Source organism: Protopterus annectens, chromosome 2.part1 (genome assembly GCF_019279795.1).
Source record: "Protopterus annectens isolate FY-2018-M chromosome 2.part1, PAN1.0, whole genome shotgun sequence".
NCBI classification, from domain to species: domain Eukaryota; kingdom Metazoa; phylum Chordata; order Ceratodontiformes; family Protopteridae; genus Protopterus; species Protopterus annectens.
This window is the reverse complement of record NC_056729.1, coordinates 1,790,156,806-1,790,181,335: the sequence shown is the minus strand read 5'-3', so window position 1 is coordinate 1,790,181,335 and position 24,530 is coordinate 1,790,156,806. Positions and strand designations below refer to the sequence as shown.

At 40.4% G+C, this 24,530-nt stretch overlaps 1 protein-coding gene across 2 annotated transcripts in view; it reads left to right on the top strand.

The window, feature by feature from the left end:
• Positions 1 to 24,530, top strand: part of MTOR (mechanistic target of rapamycin kinase) — a 4,577,509-nt gene that overhangs the window by 2,571,602 nt on the left and 1,981,377 nt on the right. For both annotated transcript variants that reach the window (XM_044063218.1, XM_044063219.1), the window contains exon 30: positions 1,257 to 1,396. In XM_044063218.1, the coding sequence (XP_043919153.1) occupies positions 1,257 to 1,396 (140 nt within the window). The remainder of the gene's footprint in view (positions 1 to 1,256; positions 1,397 to 24,530) is intronic.

Here is a 24,530-nt window from a genome sequence, read left to right as displayed (position 1 = left end):
ACCCCATGTGAGAATCAAACCCTGCACCTACTGTCTGTAAGGTAAACACCTTAACCATTCCACCAACCTCCCACTTCAGACTTTTAATAGTTTTTTAAACAGTGGGTCAGTTTTCTTAGTTCTAGTATGTTAGAACTTAAATAAAGATTTAGAGTATTATACATGCTAATATTGTTATAAACAAATATCATAGGTTCATAGGTTCATAGATTAGTACTAAGCTAACTGCCCTTGCGAGCCATTTTAAGCTTAGCCAATTATCCCTTGGGAGACTCAAACCCTGCACTTTGTGTTTGTAAGGCAAACACTTTAACCATTAGGCCACCCTCCCAACCCTCAAGCAGTGTAAATATTTTGCAATGAAAATAACTGACATTGGTGCTGTCTTATGATACTTCTACTCATTTAAACCAAGTCCTTTCTTAGTTAGATGACGCACTTAAACAGTTCACCAAGGCCTTAATGCATTATTTTTAACATATTTCACTGTATTTCTACCTTTAGTAATTGTAACAGTGGTTTTCAGCCTACTTCAGTGTTTACTTGTAGATTTATACACATGTTCATTAATATTATGATGTGTTTTTTTGCACACAAACCTGATGAAGTATTTATTTGGTACAAAAGCGATCTTTGTTAAAAGTGTCTCAGTTTATATGTTACTAATATTTATTCTGATAGATATTTAGTGGTAGATCTTTTTGTTAGTCATTTTGTTAGTGAATTGGTTTCTTAATAAAGTTTGGATTAGGTTAGCCTTAATAAGCTGTTCTTATATTATGTATTTTAATTTGTCTCTAGCTTTTTAGTTTCAGTTCTAAGGTAGCACAGTCTTAGCTTATATTATGGTGTTAAGGGGGAAGGGGGACTTAAAGGAATGAGTTTAATGCTTTTATTGCTCTTAACAGAACCACCCTCTGTAACTACTCCCTTGCTCCAAATAACCTGATTATATATAACTAATGAATGTCTTTAATGCTTTTCATTATACTCACTAGGATCGTTTGATCAATTTAGTTCTGATTTGTACATATTACCTGTGCACATTTAACCGCTTATGTCTACAGCTTGCACTGCTGCCTTCATCTCTGACATGTGAATGTTATTCTGATGCTGTCACCTCAAAATAACTGAATATGCCTCTAGTGCCTCGGTTGAGAAATTCTGCAGGTTATGCTGACCCATCTGAATTTAAAATATGATAATTACTGATTCTATAATCTGTAATCAGTATTTTCTACTGTTTGTCATTGCAGGAGATCCAGGCCACCTGGTATGAGAAGCTGCATGAATGGGAGGACGCCTTGGTGGCTTATGACAAGAAAATTGACTTAAATAAAGATGACCCTGAGCTCATGCTGGGAAGAATGCGCTGCTTGGAAGCCTTAGGAGAATGGTAAGGAAAAACAATGGATACACTTATATTTAGTGAAACACTGTTAGTAACAGGACATATGCCAGCAAGTTAGGCTAGACATTTCTACCGCCTCTAAATAACCTGTCACTGATGATGTATTCCAGGGTTTAGTCCACAACTCTTTGGTATTTACTTCTCAGAAGTCAAAGCTAATATTAAGGGCTTCTGGCTGACCAGGTTTGTAGGTGACTGCAAACTGATTTATATAGAAGTGTGCCAAAGGGAGATGCTGACAGAACAGCTGTCTGGAATTCTGTAAATGGTTATGTGTAATTTGTGAATATTAATATGCTTCATGTAAGATGCTTGTTTTACAAATGTATTAGAACTGTATGTCATGTGTATATCAAACTAGGTTTATGCAGACATGGGTGTTGAAAGATATTTTGTAAAGTACTGAGCTTAAAAATGGATCCATGGTGTGTCCTGCTGGAAGAGAACAGAAATGTACATACACTATTGTAACTGTTTAAATATATATATTTTAACAGTGGAAACTGGAGCACATGGGGTTAACTTCATATCAGCAAAACTTCAGAAAAATAGCTGAAATTAAATTATTTTATTACAGCAGGAGACAGGATGTCTATACTAGGGAGCTGTCTGTGTTCTCTTGAAGGAGAAATAATTACTAGACTTTAGATGTGGAAGTGTTTTATTGTTTTATGACTTCCAACAGCTGCACAGATCTGAGCAAAAGCCCTTGTCTGGGTATTTTCTACAGGTAGATGGCAAATATTACCAGTTCCAGCAGTTGAGGGTTTCATCTGGAATAGGTTCGGATGACAAGAAATGTTGTCATTCTGCAAGCTATCCCAGCAGTAATATTTGACATATTTATTTAAGAACTCTCTTGAGAGAGACGGTTTTGTGTTCTGTTTTGGACCTGACCAGAAGACCCATTCACCACACATTTGCCTTGCTCCGAGTAAGTCAGTCTAGGGAACAGTATAATTCTCTTGGATATAGTCAGGAATGTAACAAAGCTTAATTTAGATGTTCTTCTTTATTTATTTGAGACTGTCCTGCAATGTTGTTTTAAATATTTCCTGTGATTTTGAACTCTGATGTCACTGCAAGTATATATTTAATATTGTCTTGTTTTTTTGTTATTTGTTATTAAATATATTTGAACATTTCATTGTGGCTGATCTGTCTAGAGATATTTAAGTTCTGACAGTACTTGCTTATTTATTTGGTAACACTGTGTAGGCCACTCTTAATAACCTTGCTCTTGGTCAAACTATCATTTGTATTGATAGTAACATTACACAGCAAGATTGGACACCCTTTGCTGAGGGACTTAAAGTAGCTGATAAGGGGTTCTGGTGGCAGTGATAACTACCTTATAGTCTGGACAGAAGGGGGCATAGCTAGTAAACCATGCCAGCCTTTCCCAGGTGTGTGTGTTTGCATGTAAAACACATCTCCAAGAGTGTGTGTGTCAGCTACTTGGGCAGGGGCATGAAGCTCTGGTTGGAGAGAGTGAGTGTTGGAGGACTTGGCTTGGAACCCTGGCTAAAGACTCAATTGTATAGCTGTGCCAGTGGGGATTCTTATTGGGGATTTGGAGAAAGAGGGATAAACCAGTCTCGGACTGACTGTGGTCTCTGTGTGCTCTTAAGGGAAATTGCACTTGATCCAGAAAGCTGCATCTGGAAATACTGTATGCATAACCTGTCATGCCCCCAGTGTACATCCCTCACTGGTGCCAGTGGTGAGGATTGAGGCTTTTTGATTATTAGTCCAGTGGTGGGGTGTCACAACATGCTCAATGTAACACAGTAGGCAAATGGGGACAATGGAAATCAAATCCTTTACCACAGTACTAGAGGATTTACAGCTCACAGCTTTGATCTTCTGCATCAACTGCCTGTTTTGTCTTACTCTATTCAGATGTAATTTGAATGAATGGATGGGTAAATGCAAATTCACTCCTGGTTTAACATTTCTGTCCCTTGTTGATAGGGAAAACATGTAAATGTCCCAACATATCTATCTTCTTCCCATCTCTGGTTTATTCTTATGCAAAATATACGGGCTTATAACTCCCTTGGGAATGCAGTGCTAAGCTTCATAGTATCCTCAAAGATTAATAGCCTGCTAGATACCTGTGACCTATAATTGGCAGAGAGGTTTGTAAATTTCTTGCCTCAGAGAAGTGACTGCATTGTATGTTGCTGGTTTTACAAAGACTAGTGTAGCATTTTTTTTTTTTTGCAGGTAAAGTAAAAGTATAAGAAAAAGTTCATCTTAAGTTGAAATTTGAACTTAAAATATGCAGCTCTCATTGCTTTATATTTTAAATATTGAACTGTTAAGTAACTTTGTTAGAATTGCATTATTTTTATTTATATATTTATTTCCAGTTTGATTACTAGGGAAGTCCACTGGGCTGAATTGACCCATTTTCAGTGGAGGCCCGGGAAGAAAAGCTCCAAGATGCATTATACAATTTAGATACAACTGATAGTTAATATTAAAGATATTATTATGTAGAATAGTTGCTCATAAATGCATTCATTTATTTTCTTTTCAAATTGTTGTAAATTCATCAGTGTATTAGATGCCTTGTGAATTACACACCAGATAAAGATATGACACAAACATTTTTCTAAGTGAGAAAAGCTGTATTTGAAGACTTTGTCAGTGAATTCCAGTCTGTAAACACTGAAACTAGTCTGTACTGGAAAATATATTCAACAAAACGTAGTACATATCTGTTGTTTCCACTTTTTGTGGGATAGCCAATGCACTGCATTGTTGAAATGTTGTTTATTTTATTTAACATTTGTTTACTGGGAAAGTCCAACTTGGAACGAGCCAGTTTTCAGCGGATGCCCGGGGAGAAATGCTCCATGTCTTTTTAATGTGGGAGGAAACCACAGAAATGCAGGGAGGACATGCAGACTCTGCACAAAAGGCACCTCAGCCAAGAATCGAACTGGAGAACCTCTTGCTGTGAGGCGACAATGCAAACTGCTGCACCACTTCTCATGATATGTCATGTAATCTGCTAACCATAAATCAAAGGCAGCTGAGATTTAAAAAATAGTTATAGAAAAATGGCCACCTTTTGGCAGAAGAAAAATACTTTATTTACTTGTTAACTAATTATTCCGGATCCCCAGCATTCTAAAAACCACATCCAGTTTTGCCATTCCCTAGAACTTCCATAAGTCTTGAGAATCTGGAATGAAGAGCATTTGTATTTCAAGCTGCTTTATAAATGTTACTGTATAGCTGCAGTAGTCGACCACTGTTAGCATTTGTTTGCTTTCTTGTCTCCTAATGACAGAACTGTGTAGATTTTGCTCCATTAAGAGTTTATGACCCAGTTTCTTTTTAAAGAGCGATACAGTCCTACCCCTTATTACTTTGCATTAGCTATATATCACATCATTGGTGTGCAATTTGTTGTGCTTGATTTTGATTTCCAGTATAATCTGTCAATTTTTGAAACTTTTTTTTTCAAAAACCCATGATTTTTGCTAATATTTTCTTTTCCTTTTTTTAAACCATTTTCCTTACTCATCACATTGTTGTTTTGCTGTACGAGTTCAGATATATGAGTAATGATGAAAAAGAAATCCATCAATAACACTTTATTTTATCATGTATATGCATTATTCATACAGTATCTATCATAACTCTATTATTTACTCTTGTATATTAGAGTTTATAGATTTAATTTATGATTCCTACAAACTTACTTGTTTTAGTAATTATTTAAACATTGATTTGTATGTGTTATTTCCAAATGCACCATTTTTTTGTGAAAGTTGCTTCCTCCAACCTTTAGTGATTCCATCTTTATTTTATTTCCTCTACAATACTCAGTATTTCATTTACAGCAGGTTAAATCCTTAATGTCCACTTTTGTGTAATTGTCTTTTTTTAGCTACTAGTAACATTGAACTTAATAAGGCCTTAGCTGTTTAGTTAGTAGTAGAATGTTTCCTCAGCAGTTGTGTCAGGACATTCTGTAAGGAGTACCTTCAATTCTAAATAAGAGTTAGGCTTCTGTTTACACATCAGTGCTTCAGACTCCGCCTTCTGAGCTCTTGTCTTTATGCTTTCCTGACTTTTTGAGATTTTCTAACATTTAACTACTACAAAAGACCTAACAGAAGTAGTAGACGTGTATTCCCCATGTCACTTGAACTCGGTGGAAGAGTTAATTTGCAACCTTCATTCCCGAGTCCCCGCTGGACAGCCTTGCCATCTTATGATCCCACACATGCAGATCGATCACCCATTCAGTCAGACAGACATAGAATGTATAGCAGTGTTTTACTATTGTCTGCCAGCAAAGATGTGTCTAGAGTCATGTTAGCACACCTCTGTTTGTTGGGGGGGGGGGATCTGTAGTATGTGCCCCCCCCCACACACACACACACATATAACCAATATAACTCTACTTCTAGGATGAAGAGTATGAGCAATGACTTGAGATGATTGCTCACAGAAGATTAAATGCATACTTAAAATAGGTGTGCATGTGTGCTGGCTGTTTTCTGCAATCTGGATCTTAATTTATTTATTTATTTTATTTTATTTTACATTTGTTGAACGGGGTTGTCCGACTAGGCTACAAATGCCCATTTTCAGCAGAGGCCCGAGGAGAAAAGCTCCAACAGAAAATAGAAACTGTACATATTGAATACATATAGAAATACATTCATCAGTACCACACATTATTGCATTATGGTGTCATACATTAAACTGTGGCAAGTGAAATACATAGAAATACATTCATCAGAGGGATACATTCATAATTACATATTATATACATAATAGTGCAATAGTTACATAGCTGAAATATTTTACTAGTTATGTTTGTACAGTGATGTACCAAGAGGAGAAGATAGAGTAGTAAGTTTGTTTATTGAAGGGAAGGAAGGCAGAAGAGAAGTAGAAGGTTACAGGGGAGTGTTTATGGGGGATAATTACATTGGCAAGGCCATTTTTCATGAAGGTATTTTTTTGTAGCGGTTTTGAATTGATTGGGATGTTCAAGGGATCTTGTATCTAGTGGTAGGCTATTCCAGGCCTTGGAAGGGTTAAAGCTATAGACTAGGTGACCTATTTTGGTCCTTGGTTTGTAGATTTTTAGTAGGCCTTTTTCTGAACTGCGGAGTAATCTAGTGGGTAGGTAATTAGAGATTGCAGATGAGATAGTTGGACAGAAAGAGGGTTTGTAGAGAATGGAATGAATAATCTGAAATTGATTATACCGAAGCAGGTTAGGTAATTCTAGCCATTTAGTTCTTTTAGTGAGAGACAGTGATGGGACTTGTAAGAATTTTGGGCAGCAAATCTGGCAATCTTGTTATAAGTTGTTTCTAACTTGTTTAGTAGTCCAGTGTTGAGACTGGTGAGAATTTGGGAGCTATAAAGTAAAGTGGGTAAGTGGTAGGCATTTGAAAGGGTTAGTTTTGATGTTTTGGTAAGATATTCTTTGTTTCTATAGAAGAGACCTAACTTGAGATGTGCTTTTTGGATACAATTATTGACGTGTAAATCCAAGGTTAGTCTATCATCAATAGTAACACCTAAGAGTTTTGTACTGGTGTCCACCTGTATTTGAGTATTATTTTGTGACAGCATGGAGAAGGAAGACTTTATGTGGTTAAGGTTTTTAGGGAGAAAGAGTAGTAATTTGGTTTTCTTTGTGATTAAGGATAAGTTGGTTTTCAGATAGCCAGTTTTCTATAGAGTTAAAAGAGGACTGTGTGTCTGACTTTAGTTGAGTTGGTGATTCAGCAATAGTGATAAGTGTAGAATCATCTGCATATTGTATCAGTGAGGATCCAGGACAGTAAGTGAAGAGAAGGTTGGTAAAGATGTTAATAAGAAGTGGCCCAAGGATGGAGCCTTGTGGAACACCCGTTTTAACAGGAAGAAGAGGGTAGAAAGCTGAGAGCTATTTGACTGATTGGAGTCTATCAGAGAGATAACTGTTAAACCAAGATCTAGTGGATGGAGAGAAGTGTAAGTTTGCTAGTTTAAGGAGAAGAAGTTTATGAGAGACTGCATCAAAGGCTTTAGAGAGGTCAGTGAAGAGACAGGAGATAAGTTTGTTACTGCCTCTAGCTAGAGATACAGAGTTTAGGAAAGACATGAGAGCTGTTGTAGTGCTGTGCATGGGACGAAAGCCATGTTGGGTAGGTGTGAGTAGATTTTCTTGCAGAAGGTAGTGTAAGACTTGATTGTGTATACATCTTTACATAATTTTGGAGAGTGATAGGATAAAACTGGACACAAGAGTGGAGAGTGGTGAGAGTATGGCTATGGGTCTAGAATTAGTTATGTCTGTGGAGTTTCCTCCTTTGTGTATTGGAAGGGTGTAAAATTGCTTCCAAATGGAAGGGACTGTGGATTCCATAATAGAGCAGTTTATTAGAATCGAAACTGGGAAAGCAAGAACATCAGCAGCAGCATGAAGGAATGCGGAATGAATGTTGTCTGTGGATGTGGAGCAAGGTTTTAATTTAGGTAGTAGAGTTTTAATATAGTTAGTGGGGACAGGTTTGAGGGAGAAGATAGTGGTAGGGTTACTACTGATGGAAGAGTTTGAGCTTTTGGGTCTATTATTGTTGGTGGGATGGTTTGTGTCTTGGTTTAGTAATTTGGATATTGAGTCTGTAAAGTAGTTGTTAAATATGGAGGCAGTTTCCTCATGTGTTTTGTCAGGATGAGGGTTAGGGGAGGCTTGCGTACCTGGGTGTAGTATTTGATTTACAGAGTGCCAGAACTTTTTAGGGTTAGATTTAAAGGTAGAAGATGGATTATTATAGAAGTTTTTATTATCGTTATTTATGTGACTTTTGGCATGATTTCAAAGTTCTTTATATTTCCGGAGGTCTGGTTGATGTTTAGTTTTAGTCCAAATTTTCCACGCTCTGTCTTTTTTTTTTTTAGTAGTGCACGTGTGTTTACGGTCAGCCATCGGGCTATGTTAGACTTTATGCGGACTGTTCTAAGGGGTGCCACAGAATTTAAAATACTAAGGAAAGTGGAGTTAAAAAAGTGGACAGCTTCATCCAAAGGGAGTAGTTTTAAGAGATTCCAGTTCACTTTTGATAGTAAAGATTCAGGATTAAAGTTTGTTAGTTGCTGTGTTTGATAAACCTTTGAGGTCTAGCTTAATGGGATGTGTATCTTCGTATTTTTACTGGACAGTGATCACTTAGGGAATTTGGTAGCATTTCAGGGTTATGGTATTTGGAAGGGTGAGAGACAAGAATCCAGTCAAGGAGAGATGAGGCTGTATGGGAGTTATTGAAATAAGTGGGATCAGCGATGAGTTGAGTACATTGTGATCTGTAGTGAGAGTAGGGAACAGGTGGAGGAGACCCTGGAGAGGTGGAGATATGCTCTAGAGAGAAGAGGAATGAAGGTCAGCAGGACTAAGACAGAATATATGTGTGTGAATGAGAGGGAGGATAGAGGAATGTTGAGGATGCAGGGAGTAGAGGTGGCGAAGGTGGATGAGTTTAAATACTTGGGATCAACAGTTCAGAGTAATGGCGAGTGTGGAATAGAGGTGAAGAAGAGAGTACAGGCTGGATGGAGTGGGTGGAGAAGAGTGTCAGGGGTGATTTGTGACAGATGAGTACCAGTAAGATTGAAAGGGAAGGTCTACAAGAGGGTAGTGAGACCAGCTATGTTATATGGGTTGGAGACAGTGGCATTGACAAAAAGGCAGGATTCAGAGCTTGACGTGGCAGAGTTGAAGATGTTAAGATTTGCACTGGGTGTGACGAGGATGGACAGGATTAGGAATCAGTATATTAGAGGGTCATCCCAGGTTGGAAGATTTGGAGACAAAGCCAGAGAGGCAAGAATTACTTTGGCTTGGTATGTGCTGAGGAGCGATGCAGAGTATATTGGGAAAAAGATGCTAAGGATGAAACTGCCAGGTAACAGGAAAAGAGGAAGGCCTAAGGTAAGGTTTATGGATGTGGGGAGAGAGGACATGCAGGTGGTTGATGTGACAGAGCAAGCTGCAGGGGACAGGAAGAAATGGAAACAGTTGATCCGCTGTGGCGACCCCTAGCATGAGCAGCCGAAAGAAGAAGGAGATGAGTTGAGTAAAGCCGTAGAGATTAAGGTGATGTTATGAGTTTTGAGAGGAGAGAGATAGTCAGTTAATGTTGACATCCCCAAGAATGATAGTTTAATTTGGGATGTGTTGGGAGATATGAGCAAGCATATTTTCCAGTAGGGGGATATTATCACCTGGTGGAATGTAAATTGCTACAATGGTGATAGTGGAATGGCTATTAATATTTAGGTTTACAGATAAAATTTCAGCTGGGGAGAAGGCTTGGGATGTAAAAGTAGAGTTAGAAATGGTAAGGTGGTTAGAGTGTAGGATAGCAATGCCTCCCCCTTTCCTTTTTGGTCGATCTAGACAGTGTATGCTATAGACAGAGGGCAAGATATCTATGTCTTGGTGTTGGGATTTCAACCAGGTTTCAGTCAGAACACGGATATCAGGAGTATAGTGGGAGATCCAAGCATGTAGTTCATGTACTTTGTTCAGAATACTCTTAGTGTTTATTGAATAGAAGGAAAGATGTTTGTTTGGGTTAGGAGGGCTAGCAGTGGAGTGTGTTAGACCAGGGTTGGGATGGATGTCTCCAGCTAAGAGAATGTTTTCATGGAGGTAGAGTTTGAGCATATTAGCAGTGGGGGGTGTATTTGGTTTTGTGTTTGGTAGGGATGAGTTGGGTGTTGGTAAGTGTATTTTTGGTAAGGGAATATTTAATGAGAAGATAGATGGAAAAATGGTGAAGGTTTGGTGATTATTTATATGGATACAGCAATTTGGGTTTGTAGGGGAGATAGTTTTGGGGTGTAAGTGGATGTTAAAGAGATGTCAGTATAAGGAGGAGGAGTAGGAGAGGCAGTAATAGGATGGATGTAGTTAGAAATGCATAGATTTTACTCTTGGAGGAATACATATTGTAGGGTGTTTTTAGTTAATAAAATGCACAGGAGTACAGTTTTTTGGTCTATTAGATACTGGATAATCCCGCGGTGGTGGTGCTGCGGTAGCGTTGTCGCCTCACAGTAAGACACTGTCCGGTTCGATTCAAAGCTAAAGCGTCTTCTGCGTGGAGACATGAGTGAATGGGCGTACCTTCGTTGAAGGTTGTGCGTCAGGCCTGGCAAGCCGGTATGTAAAAATAAACTGCCAATCATTAGCGGACCGGAGTTCCGCTGTGGCGACCCCTAACCGGGAAAAGCCGAAAGACACAAACAAACAAGATACTGGATAACAGTGTATACCAACTAGTACCAGTAGGGGGGGGGGGGTGAAGTTAGAATATTTTGCTGTAGCAGCAAGTGGGTTTAGGTGTAGTGTGTTATGGAGTGAAAGACAGTAGGGGGAGGGTTATGTTGTGGGAGGTGCAAAGTAGTTAGCTATAAAGGAACTGATATGGGAGGTGGGTGGTGAGCAAGGTGAGCCCGACCGAAGAGGGTTGAGCCAAGCACAATCACTAAAAACTCTAACAGAATAAGGATATGTACTGTTCATAGTAAGAATAAGAGTTTTTTTTGTGTAGTACTATCAGGTAAGAAATAACTTAAAACAAGCTGGGTAAGAAATATCTTAACACAGGCTAATGAGTCCAGCAGGTAATAGACATAAGTTTGTTGAAACTAACAGGCAGTCTATTAAGAAATGGGGGAGGGGGGGTTCCTTGCTGCCAAGCTACTTTACAGCATATCGACTTGCTAGAGAGTACAGTAGATAATGCCTTAAATATTGTAAAATGTAAAAAACTAAGCCAACATACTTTGCAGATAAGGAGAAACTGCAAGGTAAGAGAACAGAGCTGTGTGATGAGTGAGTTTCATTGCAACCGTTTAATGCAGCATGCAGGACTTTTAACAGTATGCTGTCAGTATGGAGATGAAAAAGAAACTTGGCTGATAGCTGAGGAGAGAACAAAATAATAGTAAAAAATTGTTACGAAATATGGTGTTTAGCACACCAAAGATAAATGGAGGTATTTTAGAGGGGACAGAAACAGAAACTCAAACAATATAAATACAAACTTGTAAGACTACCACATCTGCATTCACTCTAGCACAGTAGTACAAATGCAGTGCTACACAAAATTTAGCTTTAAAACTCTGCTACAGTTCATAAATATACTTAGAAAAAAACAGTTAATACAGATGTGTAATCAAGGTGAAAAAGTGATACATTCCTCTGAACATAGCAGAACACACAGTCACAGCTTGACAGTATGCTATTACACCTGTTGCAGTGAGCAACTACAGTATATTTGAAATGTATGACAAGAAAAAAGTTGTTACTAAAGGAGGTAAAACAGTAAGCAAACAAATGCATTAACCAATTGATAAAACTCACAGCAAGATAGCTTGGTCCATAGTAAGACAGCTAAAACTACTGTAGATGAACCAGGCATAAAAGTATACAGTGGAGCATTTATAATTGAGTTTTAAAACAGAGCAGAAATGGAGTATAATGTGTGGCAAGCACCTATAATAGAAGTGCTGTAAAACAAATTAACCTTTAAACCGTGATATGCATTAGAGTTTACAGGTGAAGCTGTATTTTATTTATTTTAATATCACTTGTTTCATGAGTTAGGGGGCTCTCACCCCACCAACCACACCACTATATCATTTTTTAAAACACTAAATATTGATGTGAGTTAATTGAGGTGCCAGCTTACCCTTACTAGTCAAATATATGAGATAATTGTTACCTGAGATGGCATGTAAATCATGTAGTTAATAGGAGCTGAAGAGTCTGTATATATGTTGCTCCCTGATGTTTGATGATCAACAAAATGCAGCATGTCCTATTTAGGTTGCAGGCAATATTTAAGTCCCTGGAATGGATAGCCCTAGACCCATTTGATTTATGGATATGCAGCAAGTTCATTAAGTTTGGGTCTTGGGTTGCTCTGTAGTCAAAGCATAAGTGTCCCCTAAGAAGTCTATACGATACACAGTATAGTGACAGGGACTTGAGTCGGTCCTTGTAAGGCACATCCTGGAGGCTCTTGATCTTCTTTGTTAGAAACCTCTGAGGTCTCTCTTAATTGCTGCAGGTGCTTAATAGGGTACATACTGAATGGGGCGTTAAATTCAATCATGGGCCTGATAAGTGCCGAGAGTAGGGGGGTTATAACTTCCTTTACTCTTGAGGCAGCGCCTTTTACTAATCAAATGAGCGATGAGGAAAGCTTTTCTTGCAACAGTAGGCATGTGGTGGTCAAAGTTAAGGTTGCGGTTAACCTGTGATCCCAGGTCCCTTACCACTTCAGGGATACTTAAGGTATTGTTGATTTTATAGTGTGAAGGGACATTGTTTGTGCCTAAGGGAATGATGATCCATTTCTTTGCATTCAGTTTGAGACTGTGGCTAATACACCAGTCATTGGTCTGTGTGAGACCCTCCTGGAGTATACTGACATAATTTGGGGATTCATTAATTGCACCTAGTTTGCAGTCATCTGCAGACTTGGTCAGCCACAACCCTATAGTTTTGATCTGAACTTCTAAGAAGTATATATCCAACAGTAGTGGGCCCAGCACTGACCCCTGTGGCACCCCACAGGTAACAGGTCTGTTGGTTGATGTAGTCCCCTGTTTTAATAGTTTGTGTCAGGTTTGTGAGCCCGTTGGCAACCCATCTTACAAGAAAAGGATTTACATTCAGTTTGCTAAGTTTATTGGTAATGCCTGAATGTGGGATTGTGTCAAAAGCCTTTGCCAAGTAGAGGTATGCTGTGTGCACCTATTTGCCCTCATCAAGGGCCTTGGTCATGCTTTCAAAGAAATCCACCAGATTTAACAGGCAGGATCTGCCCTTCACAAAGCCGAATTGGGTAAGATCCAGGGTTTGGAGGTCACCTATGTCTTTATTTATGAGGTTGCTATTAATATGTTCTGTGGCCTTACAGATTAGGCTAGTCAGGCTTATGGGTCTGTAATTCCCCAGGTCTGTTGCTAGGCCACCTTTGTGGAGGGGAATAACTGTAGCTGTTCTCCATTCTGCAGGACCAAAGCCTGTGGTTAGGCTATTATTGAAAAGGGTATGTAGTGGTGATGCTAGTTCATGTTTTAGCCTGTTTAGAAGGCAGCCTGGGATGTCATCTGGTCCCATAGACAGGGCTTTTATGACCTGCTCTTCAGATTTGTAAATGGGGGGGGGGGGCATTTGGGGAAATGTTTGTTGCAAGTTAGGAGGGGATAAGGGAGTAAAAATTTCAGCAAACCTATCCGCTCGCAGGTTGCTATCTCTGTGTGGGGTCAGTGTGTGTGATACCATTGGCCACCAGTTCTACACATGCTTGGGTCCTACCCTTTAGTTTACGTACATAACTGTATCTTTGGAGGCTGCCCTTACAAGTGTATTTGTCTTTAAGTTTTGATAACTGTAAAAGGCCTTATGTTTATTCTTGGCTGTACTTGCTAGGTTTCTCTCAAAGGAGCACTTGGAGGATTTGACAAGTTGTCTTCTTTGTCTGTTAAGGATGAGGAGGGTGCTTTTCCATTGTTGGATCCTTGTCTTTGTTTTTTTTTTGAACAGCAACCTTTTGCATTTGTTGTAGAGCTTGTTGATGATGGAAATCCACCATGGCAGCTTGATTTTATTTGGGGCTGTGGCTTTGATTCCATCTCATGCAGACGAGTTTATGCATTTATGCAAGTGATTGTACAGGTCATTAGTGTAAGCTTCAGTGTAGCTACCATGTTCAGCTTCGGGTGGGGCTTCGAATACATTTATACCTTCACCTAGGAGGGTATAGTTTGCCTTGGTGAAGTTTTTTAGTCTGATTTCACCCTTTGTGAGCTCTGGTGATAGTGTCAGTTCGAAGGTGACTGCTTTGTGGTCAGTTTTAACTAATGAGGGTCCAACAACTGCAGCAGTGCACCTGTTTCATATGTTGGTGAAGACTAGATCTAGAATGTTTGTTCCTCTTGCTGGGGTATGGATAATTTGCTCCAGGGCATTTGAATTCACAAAGTCAAGGAACTTTTGTGCTAGTGAGTTTGGGCTTGAGTAGGTTTCCCAATTGATGGTGGTATAATTGAAATCCCCCATATCCAGTGTGTTCGGTAAAATTTGGATTGTCTTCATTATGATTAAGTATACTTCATGGGTGTTGTGGCCCATGGAGGGGGGGTGTATAACTGGCCAGGACTTGAATAATTGTGTTACCCACCGTAACCTGGACCAGGAGTAACTCCAAGGAGCTGTCTAGTCTAACCTGACGGGAGGTGAATTAATCTTTAATATAGACTGAAACGCCACCTCCTTTGGTTTTCACGTGTTCACTTTGTGGTCTAAAGTTGTGGAAGCCTTTGTAACCTTGCAGGGCTTGGGGTACTGTCTGAGGCCTTAAACCAGGTTTCTGCGACTGCACAGACATCTATATCTTCTAGTGATAGAAGTGCTTCCAGGGAGTGCAGGGGCATATAGAATTAGCAGTGGCTAACCAGTAGCCATGTTGAGAAGGGAGGGTACTGTCTTCAGGATAGGGAAACATTTTTTTCTTCATTTCACTTATTCTGTAACAAAGCATTAGCAAGTTGCAGCTACCTGTGTCTCCTACCTTAACTGAAAATTCATGCTTTTCCCAGAGATATCACTGTATTTTTATCTTCCTTACGAGAACTATAGCTTTTGCTGAGTAGAAATAAAAGGACAAGTTACCTTCCATTACTTTATGGATATGTATCTGCAGTAGAGCTGGCCACCTGGCAATGTGAACCCTGGCTCTATGTGATTGTCACTGTTGAAGTGACACCATGATCCCCTATGCAGAAATGGGAAAAGGGGTTGTGGGTGGATGGATGTGTAATCAGTGTCTGTGGAGTTGTTAGGTGAAGGGGAACCAAATATAACACTATTCTTGAAAAGTGCCACCAACTATCCTTCCCTCAGGCTTTAATCAGAACATCAGCATCACATAGCATTGCTGCACCGGGACATGTGTTTTATAGCAATTTCAGCTTCTTAACACGTCTTCCCTTTATTTATTTATTTTGCCTCATCCTCACAAAGTCTTGTGTAGATGGGGCTTTTAACAAGTAATAAAGACTAACAATGCCTATGGCAGAGACCAGCAGACTTTGTAACATGGAGTAACATAAATTGGTGTTTTAGAGTTTGTTAAAATGGATGGTAAAGAGAGAGAGAGATAAAGGGACATCCATTCCTTAGCTGCTAAAATAATGTTACCTTTTTGACCATTTTTTATTTGTAAAATGACTTGCTTTTTTGCATATGTAGCGGTTCATTTTCAGGCATTTCATAAACAGTCTTACAGTAGATGACCAGTGCAGAAAATGTTTATTAGAGGCTCTCATTTCTTTCCATGTTACATTTGCATTTGTGAAAAAAAACATACACGAGCAGTCTAGTCTCATTGCAGAAAATGTTTGTGAGTTAAAACAGCTTATATGTAATTTTCATAACTCAGCAGAAGGGTTAAGGAAATGGTGTTACATAGCATAACCGTCTGCTCTAAAACAAAAGTAGTCTAATTCAGACACTCCAGGGAGGCAGAAGAAAGACGTGTTGAGCTAAACCAGTGTTAGGATTTATTATTGTTCTAGATTGTGATTACTGGATAACTGTCCACCTAGGACAGTGACGTTAAACATTAATAATTGGTTATATTGACTGAAACAAAGTGTGATGAAATATGTCTATGTGTGCTTTGTAGAAGTAAGTTTATTCTGTCCATTAATGCTTGTGTGGTCTGAAACACACTTGGGGAAAGTAAATGTTCTCTTGTTTTAACTGAAACTGAACTCCAAAGTGTTTTCAGCTGTATGTAATGGTGCCATTTAGACATGTGACTCATTTGCTGTGCATATCCTGATCTACTGTTTTTTGGGTAAATTCATCTCTTGTATAGAAGACACATTATTCTTGAAAACATATTCTTACACCTTTATCTCTTGTGCTAGTTTTTTAAGTAGTACCTGGAGAATAGAACATCTCACAGAAGTATTAGAGAGCATAAACCAACTTAAAAAAAATAAATGCTTTCACTGTAATCCTACAAACATATTTAAACAAATGAGTTTCCATGACTCAATTCAGAATCTACTAGTTTAATTGTACTAGCAAATCTGGGATAGCTATGCTGCCCTGTTATGGCGAGGCAAGGCAACCATTCTTGCTACCACTGAACTCAGTTTAGAAGTTGATTAGGTTAAGTAGATCCCATGCCACGTATTAAAAAGCGTAGGGGGGATGTTCCCTGCCTCCCTGGCCAAATTTCACATAGTAGTAGAAATACCACTTTGTAGGGTGGCCACGGTGGTGTAGCGGTTAGCGTTGCCGCCTCACAGCAAGAGGTTCTCTGATTCGATTTTTGGCTGAGGTGCCTCCTGTGCGGAGTCTGCATGTCCTCCCTGTGGTTGCATGGGTTTCCTCCGGTTTCCTCCCACATCCCAAAGACATGCTGTAGGTGGATTGGACACTCTAAATTGGCCCTAGGTGTGTGTGTGCGTGTCTGTGTGCCTTCTGTGGAAGGTTGGGCACCGGACTGGCAACTCGACACTAAAAACTCTACTGCCAATCAAGAAGTGGACAGGTGATCCGCTGTGACGACCGCTAACCGGGAAAAAGCCGAAAAAAGAAGTAGAAATACCACTTTGTGTCTCCACTGAAAAGAAGCCACTAGTGTAGTGGGCCTAACCCAGTAAAGAAAAGCTAAATAAAAATAAATTAATATTGGCCAAAGAGAGGGGTAAGAGAGGGGACGCCTTTTTTCAGTAACTGAGCTCTACTGATGTGCCTTTTCACATCTGTGTGCTTTACATACCAAGTATACATTACCAGTAAAGCTGCTACAGAATATTGGATAGAGTATTTACCCCATGTTCATCTGAGGAAGTCAGTATTTGGGATAGCCCCTCAAACACACAAATATTTTCATATTTTCATCTGTCACCTGACAGGCTGGATAAAGGTTCCTGAACCCCTGGTTAATGATTCTCCGTTCCAGTTACAATGAATGTGTGGCATGTAGACATGCACCCCCCACCACACACACACAGACACACACACACACACACACACACACACACACACACACACACACACACACAAACACACACACACACACACACACACACACACACACACACACACACACACACACACACTCTTGAATACAACGAAGTACCCTGGACTTTGCTTCTTTGAGTAGTTTTAGCACCCACTCTCCTCTTGTAACCTTGGAAGTTATAATATCCATGTGGTCTCAAATCTAGTTATCTGAAGAACTGTGATAGTCTAGGGTCACCCAGCAGGACTACCACACCTCTCGTGCTCTTATTCTTTCCAGGGTTACTGTTTCTTCAAAAACATGTTGATGTTCTTCATCTCACATTGCTGCAGTCCTGACTATTGGGGTAGTCCGCTGTCCCAGTCGGCCCGAATACCAAAGTATAAGGCTGACGTCGGTCAGAGGCGCATTAGACTGACGTCAGGACGTCATAGTACAAATGCGCATGACCGACGTCATTTCCTCAGTCTTTTTTGCCGCATGGTCCGATGCAGAAGCAGTTTTGCGAGTGCAGGTTGGCGTTCTGAGATTTTCCGAAGTCGGAGTTTCAGACCGAATCCAAGTTGGCTAAGTACCCCGTTGGGGAATATTTTGGTTTTTTCTTGCCTCAGTATTTTACCGGATGTCAGAAAAAGTGAATAACTGTATTTCTTGTGGGAAACAGATACCTCATAGGGATTACCATACTTTGTGTATTCCTTGCTTAGGGCCTGAGCACGACGTTGTTGGCTGTCGCTCTTGTGCTAGATTTAACAAACGCACTATTAAGAGAAGATTACATTGTGCCAGGTTAGTTTTTGGGAAGCGGTGTAATTATAAAATGCCGTCGGATGCTCCGGCCGCTTCAAAAAGCGCAAGGACAAAACAGCTAAGCCTAGGCTGGAAGGACCGTCCGTACCGGACGTCGGTTCTTTAGAGGGCTCGGTGGAGCCAGAGGTTCAGCCAGAAATCTCTTTGGAATCCCAGGGAGAGACTTTATTGCTGCAAGATGTGACCTCTCAGGAGGTAGGCCAGGCGGAAGGGGCTTCTCAGGTAGCTGTTCTTCCCTCCCTTCCTAAGGTGGTTAGGCCCTCCCCTGCTGTTTCCAAGGCTTCTCCCAGGGGCAGGCCAGGTTTTGTTTCAGGTGTTACCCCTAGTTCTTCAGGGTCTGTACCTAAGAAGCATATGCTTAAGATGGCAGAAGATTTGATTACAATGATTAGAGGTTCTATGCCCCCTCCTGATAAGAGGCCTAGGGTGGAACCTGAGCTTGGAAGTTTTGAACAGTATTCGGATGCTTCTGAGTCGTCGGCTGAAGACTTGCAGGAGTATTCTCCTTACTCTGATTCTGATGTAGATGATTCTACTCCTTCTGCTTCTCCTCCTGAGGATTTTTCTTTTTCAGAGACTCTTCATTCTATGCGGGAGCATTTTAAATGGGAAGGTCAGGATTTCTCTGATTCCAGGAAAAGGCTTAGAGAATTTTTATTTCTCCCTCAGCATAGGCCTTTAGCTATTCCTCCTGTTCTGAATGTGGTGGAAGATGTTTTTGCAGAGGCTTCTCTGAATCCTGATTCTTTGCCTCCTGCTCCAGTTAAACCGGATAGATATTATAGGGTGCCTGAAGCTCATAAGTATCTTTTTAAGAGTCCTAGGGCAGACCCAGAAACTGTTTCTCAGGGGCCTAAAGGTGTTAAAGCTTCTGTTGTTAAAAATCCTGTTCCTCCAGATAAAGAGGCAAGGGCTTTGGATAGATGGGGAAAGAAAGTGTATACTTCTTCCACTTTAGCCATGAGGGCTTTGAATTGCCAGTTTCACATGTTGAAATACCAAAATTATCTCCTTTCACAATTAAAGTCTAAGGTAGATGCTCTGGCGGAAGGTATTGAGTGTAAAGAGTTGCAGGATTTGGTTCATGTTTCTGAACAGGTGGGTAAGCATTCTTTGCAATGTGGTTTTGATGCTGTACAGGCCTCTTCGAGGGTGGCTGCTACGGGTTCTGTTCTTCGCAGGCACGCCTGGCTGAGGGATCAGAATTTGGCTGAGCATGTTAAGACAAGGATTTTAGATGCTCCTTTACAATCTGATGTGTTGTTTAGTTCGCCTGTGGAAGCAGTTCTAAAGAAAATGGAAGACAAGGCTAAGTCTATGCAGACTGTTAAAGATTTTTTGCAGGTTCAGCCTCCGAAGTTTAGTAGAAATTGGCCTACTAAGGGGTGGACATATCCTGCTTTTGATTCCCAGTCTAGGGGTAGGTCTAGACGTGGTAGGGGCAGAGCTCAGGGTTCTTTTAGGCCTAGAACAGGGAGTTCACCTGCTCAGTCTTCTGGTGAGGGCAGGGGTCAGTCCTTTCGTAAGCAGACCCAATGACCTGCCTTTTCAGCTGCCAGATTCTTCTCGTCTGGCAGCACCTTTGGGAGGAAGGTTGGCACTTTTCAGAGAAAACTGGAGTTTAATTACCCAAGACAGATGGGTATTGGATATCATTTACCACGGTTACAGGTTTTATTTCCATACCTTGCCTCCTTTCAAAGGCATACCAGACATTCCTCCTCAACAAAGAAAAGAGGCGCACAAACAAATTTCTCTGTTGCTCCAAATAGGGGCCATTCAACCGGTTCCTGTGCCAGAAAGGGGCCTAGGATTTTATTCACGCCTGTTCCTAGTACCAAAGAAGGGGAACACGTGGAGACCAATTTTGGATTTATCTATCCTCAACACTTATCTGGACATTCCCAAGTTCAAAATGTTGACGTTACAACAGCTTTTACCTCTGCTGGGCAAAGATCACTGGATGGTAACTTTGGATCTCAAGGAAGCTTACCTTCATGTTCCTATCAGACTGGTTTGCAGGAAGTATCTGCGTTTTCGAGCTGGAAATTTTCATTATCAGTTCTCTGCATTGCCCTTTAGCTTATCTACTGCGCCCAGAGTATTCACAAAAGTTCTGGCTCCAGTGATAGCTTTCTTCAGGCTAAAAGGAATACAAATCTATCCTTATTTGGACGACTGCCTGATTCTGGCTCAAGAAAGGGATGTGCTTCTTCAGCATTTGGAATATGTGATAGCAGTGCTAAGATGCCTAGGGTATTCTGTGAACGAAATAAAGTCCAGTCTAGTACCTCTCAAGACATGTGCTTTCTGGGTGTGAGACTGAATACAGCAACCCAGATGGCCTTTTTAACCCCGGACAAACAAAAGAATCTTTCTCTTTACTTCCATCAACTATCTCATCAGTCTGGGCTGACTGCAAGGACAGTCCTTCAAGCCTTAGGGTTCATGGCATCTTGTATTCTGGTGCTTCCCAATGCCAAACTGCATATGAGGAAGCTGCAATGGTATCTCAAAAATTTATGGACACAGCACTGCCAGGATTTGGACACTGTCATTCCAATAATACCTTGCATTCAAAAGGAATTTTTGTGATGGGCTCAGGAATGTCACCTAAACAAGGGACTCTCTGTGACCCGGCCAGAGGCGAGTCAGATTTTAACGACAGATGCCTCAGACACAGCTTGGGGAGCTCATCTGAATGGAAAGTGGGTACAAGACAAGTGGCCTGCCAGACTACAGCATCTACATATCAACATGAAGGAGATGTTGGCAGTCCAGTTTGCATTAATGGCCTTCAAGGATTTACTTCTTCCAGGACAGGTGTTGATTCTGACAGACAACACAACTGTCATGTGGTACATCAACAAGCAAGGGGGAACACATTCTTATCCTCTATGCAGGCAAGCAATGATTTTGTGGGAGACTGCTCTCAGTTTGCAACTGAATCTTCAAGCAAGGTTTCTGCCAGGAGCACAGAACTCCTTAGCAGATGTGTTAAGCAGGCAAATCATGGATCCCCACGAGTGGAAACTGGATCTTCATGTATTTCAGGCATTGACAGTGTCCTGGGGAACTCCAGACATAGATCTGTTCGCTTCTCCACTAAACCACCAGCTGCCAAAGTTTTGCACGAAAAGGTTTCATCACACAGCCTGGAAAGTGGATGCTCTTTCTTTCAGTTGGAAAAATCTTCATGTGTATGCCTTTCCACCTCTGCCTCTCCTCCCAAAGGTACTCCTGAAGGTCAGACAAGACAAGCCAAGGATGATTTTAATAGCTCCAGATTGGCCTCGGCAGCATTGGTACCCATTGCTGAGGAGTCTGGTAAGGAAGCCTCCTTGGCCCTTACCTTTGATTCCACATCTATTGTCTCAGAAGGACGGGCATCTACTCAATGTCAAGCTTCACTCTCTTCATCTAACAGCCTGGCATATTCTGTTTTGAACCATAACAGGTCTCAGCTTCCTCAACAAGTTTTGAATGTGATTATGGAAGCCAGACGACCTAGTACAAGGAAAGTGTACGCAGGAAAATGGAAGAGATTTTTATTTTGGTGTGCAGCAAAGGATTTGGATGTTTCTGAGCCAAATTTGAGTGTGGCTCTTCAATATCTTACTGAGTTATTGGACAAAGGTTTGTCTTTCTCTTCCATTAAGATTCATGCTGCAGCCATTTCAGCTCACTATGATTGTGACCCACCATTGTTTTCTCATCCTTTGTTCAAGCAATTTCTTAGAGGGGCAAAGAATATAAGACCCCCACGTAGAGCTCCTACTCCTGCTTGGGACCTCAATTTTGTGTTGGAGAAACTCACTCTACAACCTTTTGAGCCTGCAGCTACTGCTGAATTGAAATATTTGTCATGGAAGACTGCATTTTTGTTGGCCATTACCTCTGCAAGAAGGGTGTCTGAATTGCAGGCCCTTATGGCAGTTGAGCCTTTCTTGATTTTCCATAAGGATAGGGTATCTTTACGCACTAATCCTTCCTTTATGCCTAAAGTGGTTTCTAGTGTGGCTTTAAACCAGACTATTCATTTGCCTACTTTTTATGCAGATCCCCAAAATAAGGGGGAAAAGATTTTGCATACTTTAGATGTACACAGGCAGTTGCGTTATTATTTAAGCAGGACTAAGGATTTCAGGCAGTCTCAGCAGTTGTTTGTTTCTTTTGCTTTGTGTTCTCAGGGCAAGCCTGTGTCAAAACAAACTATTTCTAAGTGGATTGGGTTTTGCATTGCTTTCTGTTACTCCCATCATGGCAAAGAGATTCCAGCTGGGATTAGACCTCATTCCACTAGGGCTACTGCCACTTCTACAGCATTTCTAAGGGGGGTGGCAACTAAGGATATTTTAGAGGCAGCTACTTGGAGTTCAGTGCATACATTCTCTAAGCATTACCACCTTCCTCTCTACTCTAAATCTAGGGCTGGTTTTGCCACTGCTATTTTACAGGGCATGTTGTCAGCTCCTGCTTCTTTGTGATTTGCCATCCTCCCTTACCTCTGCTTTGGGATTCTACCCAATAGTCAGGACTGCAGCAATGTGAGATGAAGAACATAGTACAGTTTTGTACCTACCATAAATGTAGATGTTCAAGATCCACATTGCTGCAGTCCAATTCCTCCCTCCTTCCCCTCTGTGTTTAGGGGTGGTTGTGTGGGTGGGATTGTTGTACCTTTCTTACTTTGTATATATTGTATATATATTTGGTACAGGGGTGTTTGGTGTGTTGTTGTTTTTTGGTTTGGCCTTATCTTTTTAGGGTCTTCTGACATCTGGGGCAAGAAAAGACTGAGGAAATGACGTCGGTCATGCGCATTTGTACTATGACGTCCTGACGTCAGTCTAATGCGCCTCTGACCGACGTCAGCCTTATACTTTGGTATTCGGGCCGACTGGGACAGCGGACTACCCCAGTAGTCAGGACTGCAGCAATGTGGATCTTCGAACATCTACATTTATGGTAGGTACAAAACTGTACTTTATAGATAGCCTGTAGATGTAGGGCATCTGAGTATATAGAAATGTAAAGCCTTCCGACGATGTAGAAAATATAGATCGGAATTGATGCTGGTAGAGTTTATATTCATTTAGGAGAAAACTCAGTCATGGCAATACAACAAAAGAGCAACAAAAGAAAGTCATATGGAACAAAGGATCATTTGTTGTTAAATAAAGTCTTGAAAGAGAACGTATGTAGCATCATATATATGCCCACATATGCATGCCTTTTCTCATTTAATTTCTCCAAGTCGTTGGGTTTCTAATACCATAATGGGAATTGACCCCATTCCTAAGTCAAAGTATGATTAAAGTTCATGAAATTAGTATTGTTTCAATCTTTGATGTTAGCCAGAAGTGCTCTTTGCAGCACTCTGTGTGCAAAGAACTGGACACCTTCTGCAATTCATATGTAGTTACATATATCAATAACATATTTAAGTGTGATTGCAAATACTTTTAGCAGACCCATTTCTTGTACTACTGTTGAAACTGTCTGGATATCCTTCTTCCATATTGCCCTCGTTTCTACCTGTAAATCCTGGTAATTTATGACTTTGTCTCTCTCTGTATGGAAGAAACTAGTCACTGGATGTAGCAATTTCAATAAGCAATGCTGCTTTTGTCTTCTTTTCCTGATCTACTATATCTGTTTTTCTTGAGTCTGTTGGTAGAGGGTGATCCCATGTGATATAAACTTTATCATTTTCTGTAATGCTTTGTGATTCACGTTTCCAGTACTTATCAACTACTTCAATATTGTAATGTTTGCACAATCCCCAGTGCAACAGTCTTACCACATTATTATGCCTTACAGTATACAATCCTTCTGCCATTAGTGTGTCACACCCAGTAGCAAGATGTGTGTCTGCTTCCAGTTCTGTTTTACAAAACCTGCATTTGTCTGTTTCTCTCACATGTTCAACGGACTTTGTGAATTAGTGTGTACGTAGTCCACGATCCTGGGCTGCCAGTATTAACTTTTCATCTTTTGGTTTAAATTCACCTCTCCTTAACCTTTCCTGTGTTCTGTCCAGATCAACATGAGTTTATAACAAGAATTTTCTGTACTTGCAACTATATTTATGCATTTTCCACTTTTCTTGTCTTCTCATCCGATCCTTCATCTTATATTCTTTCTTTTGTTTTTTTACACATTCAGTTGCTGCCTGATTTTTTTTTTTTTTTTTTTACTTCTGGTTTGATTTCCAT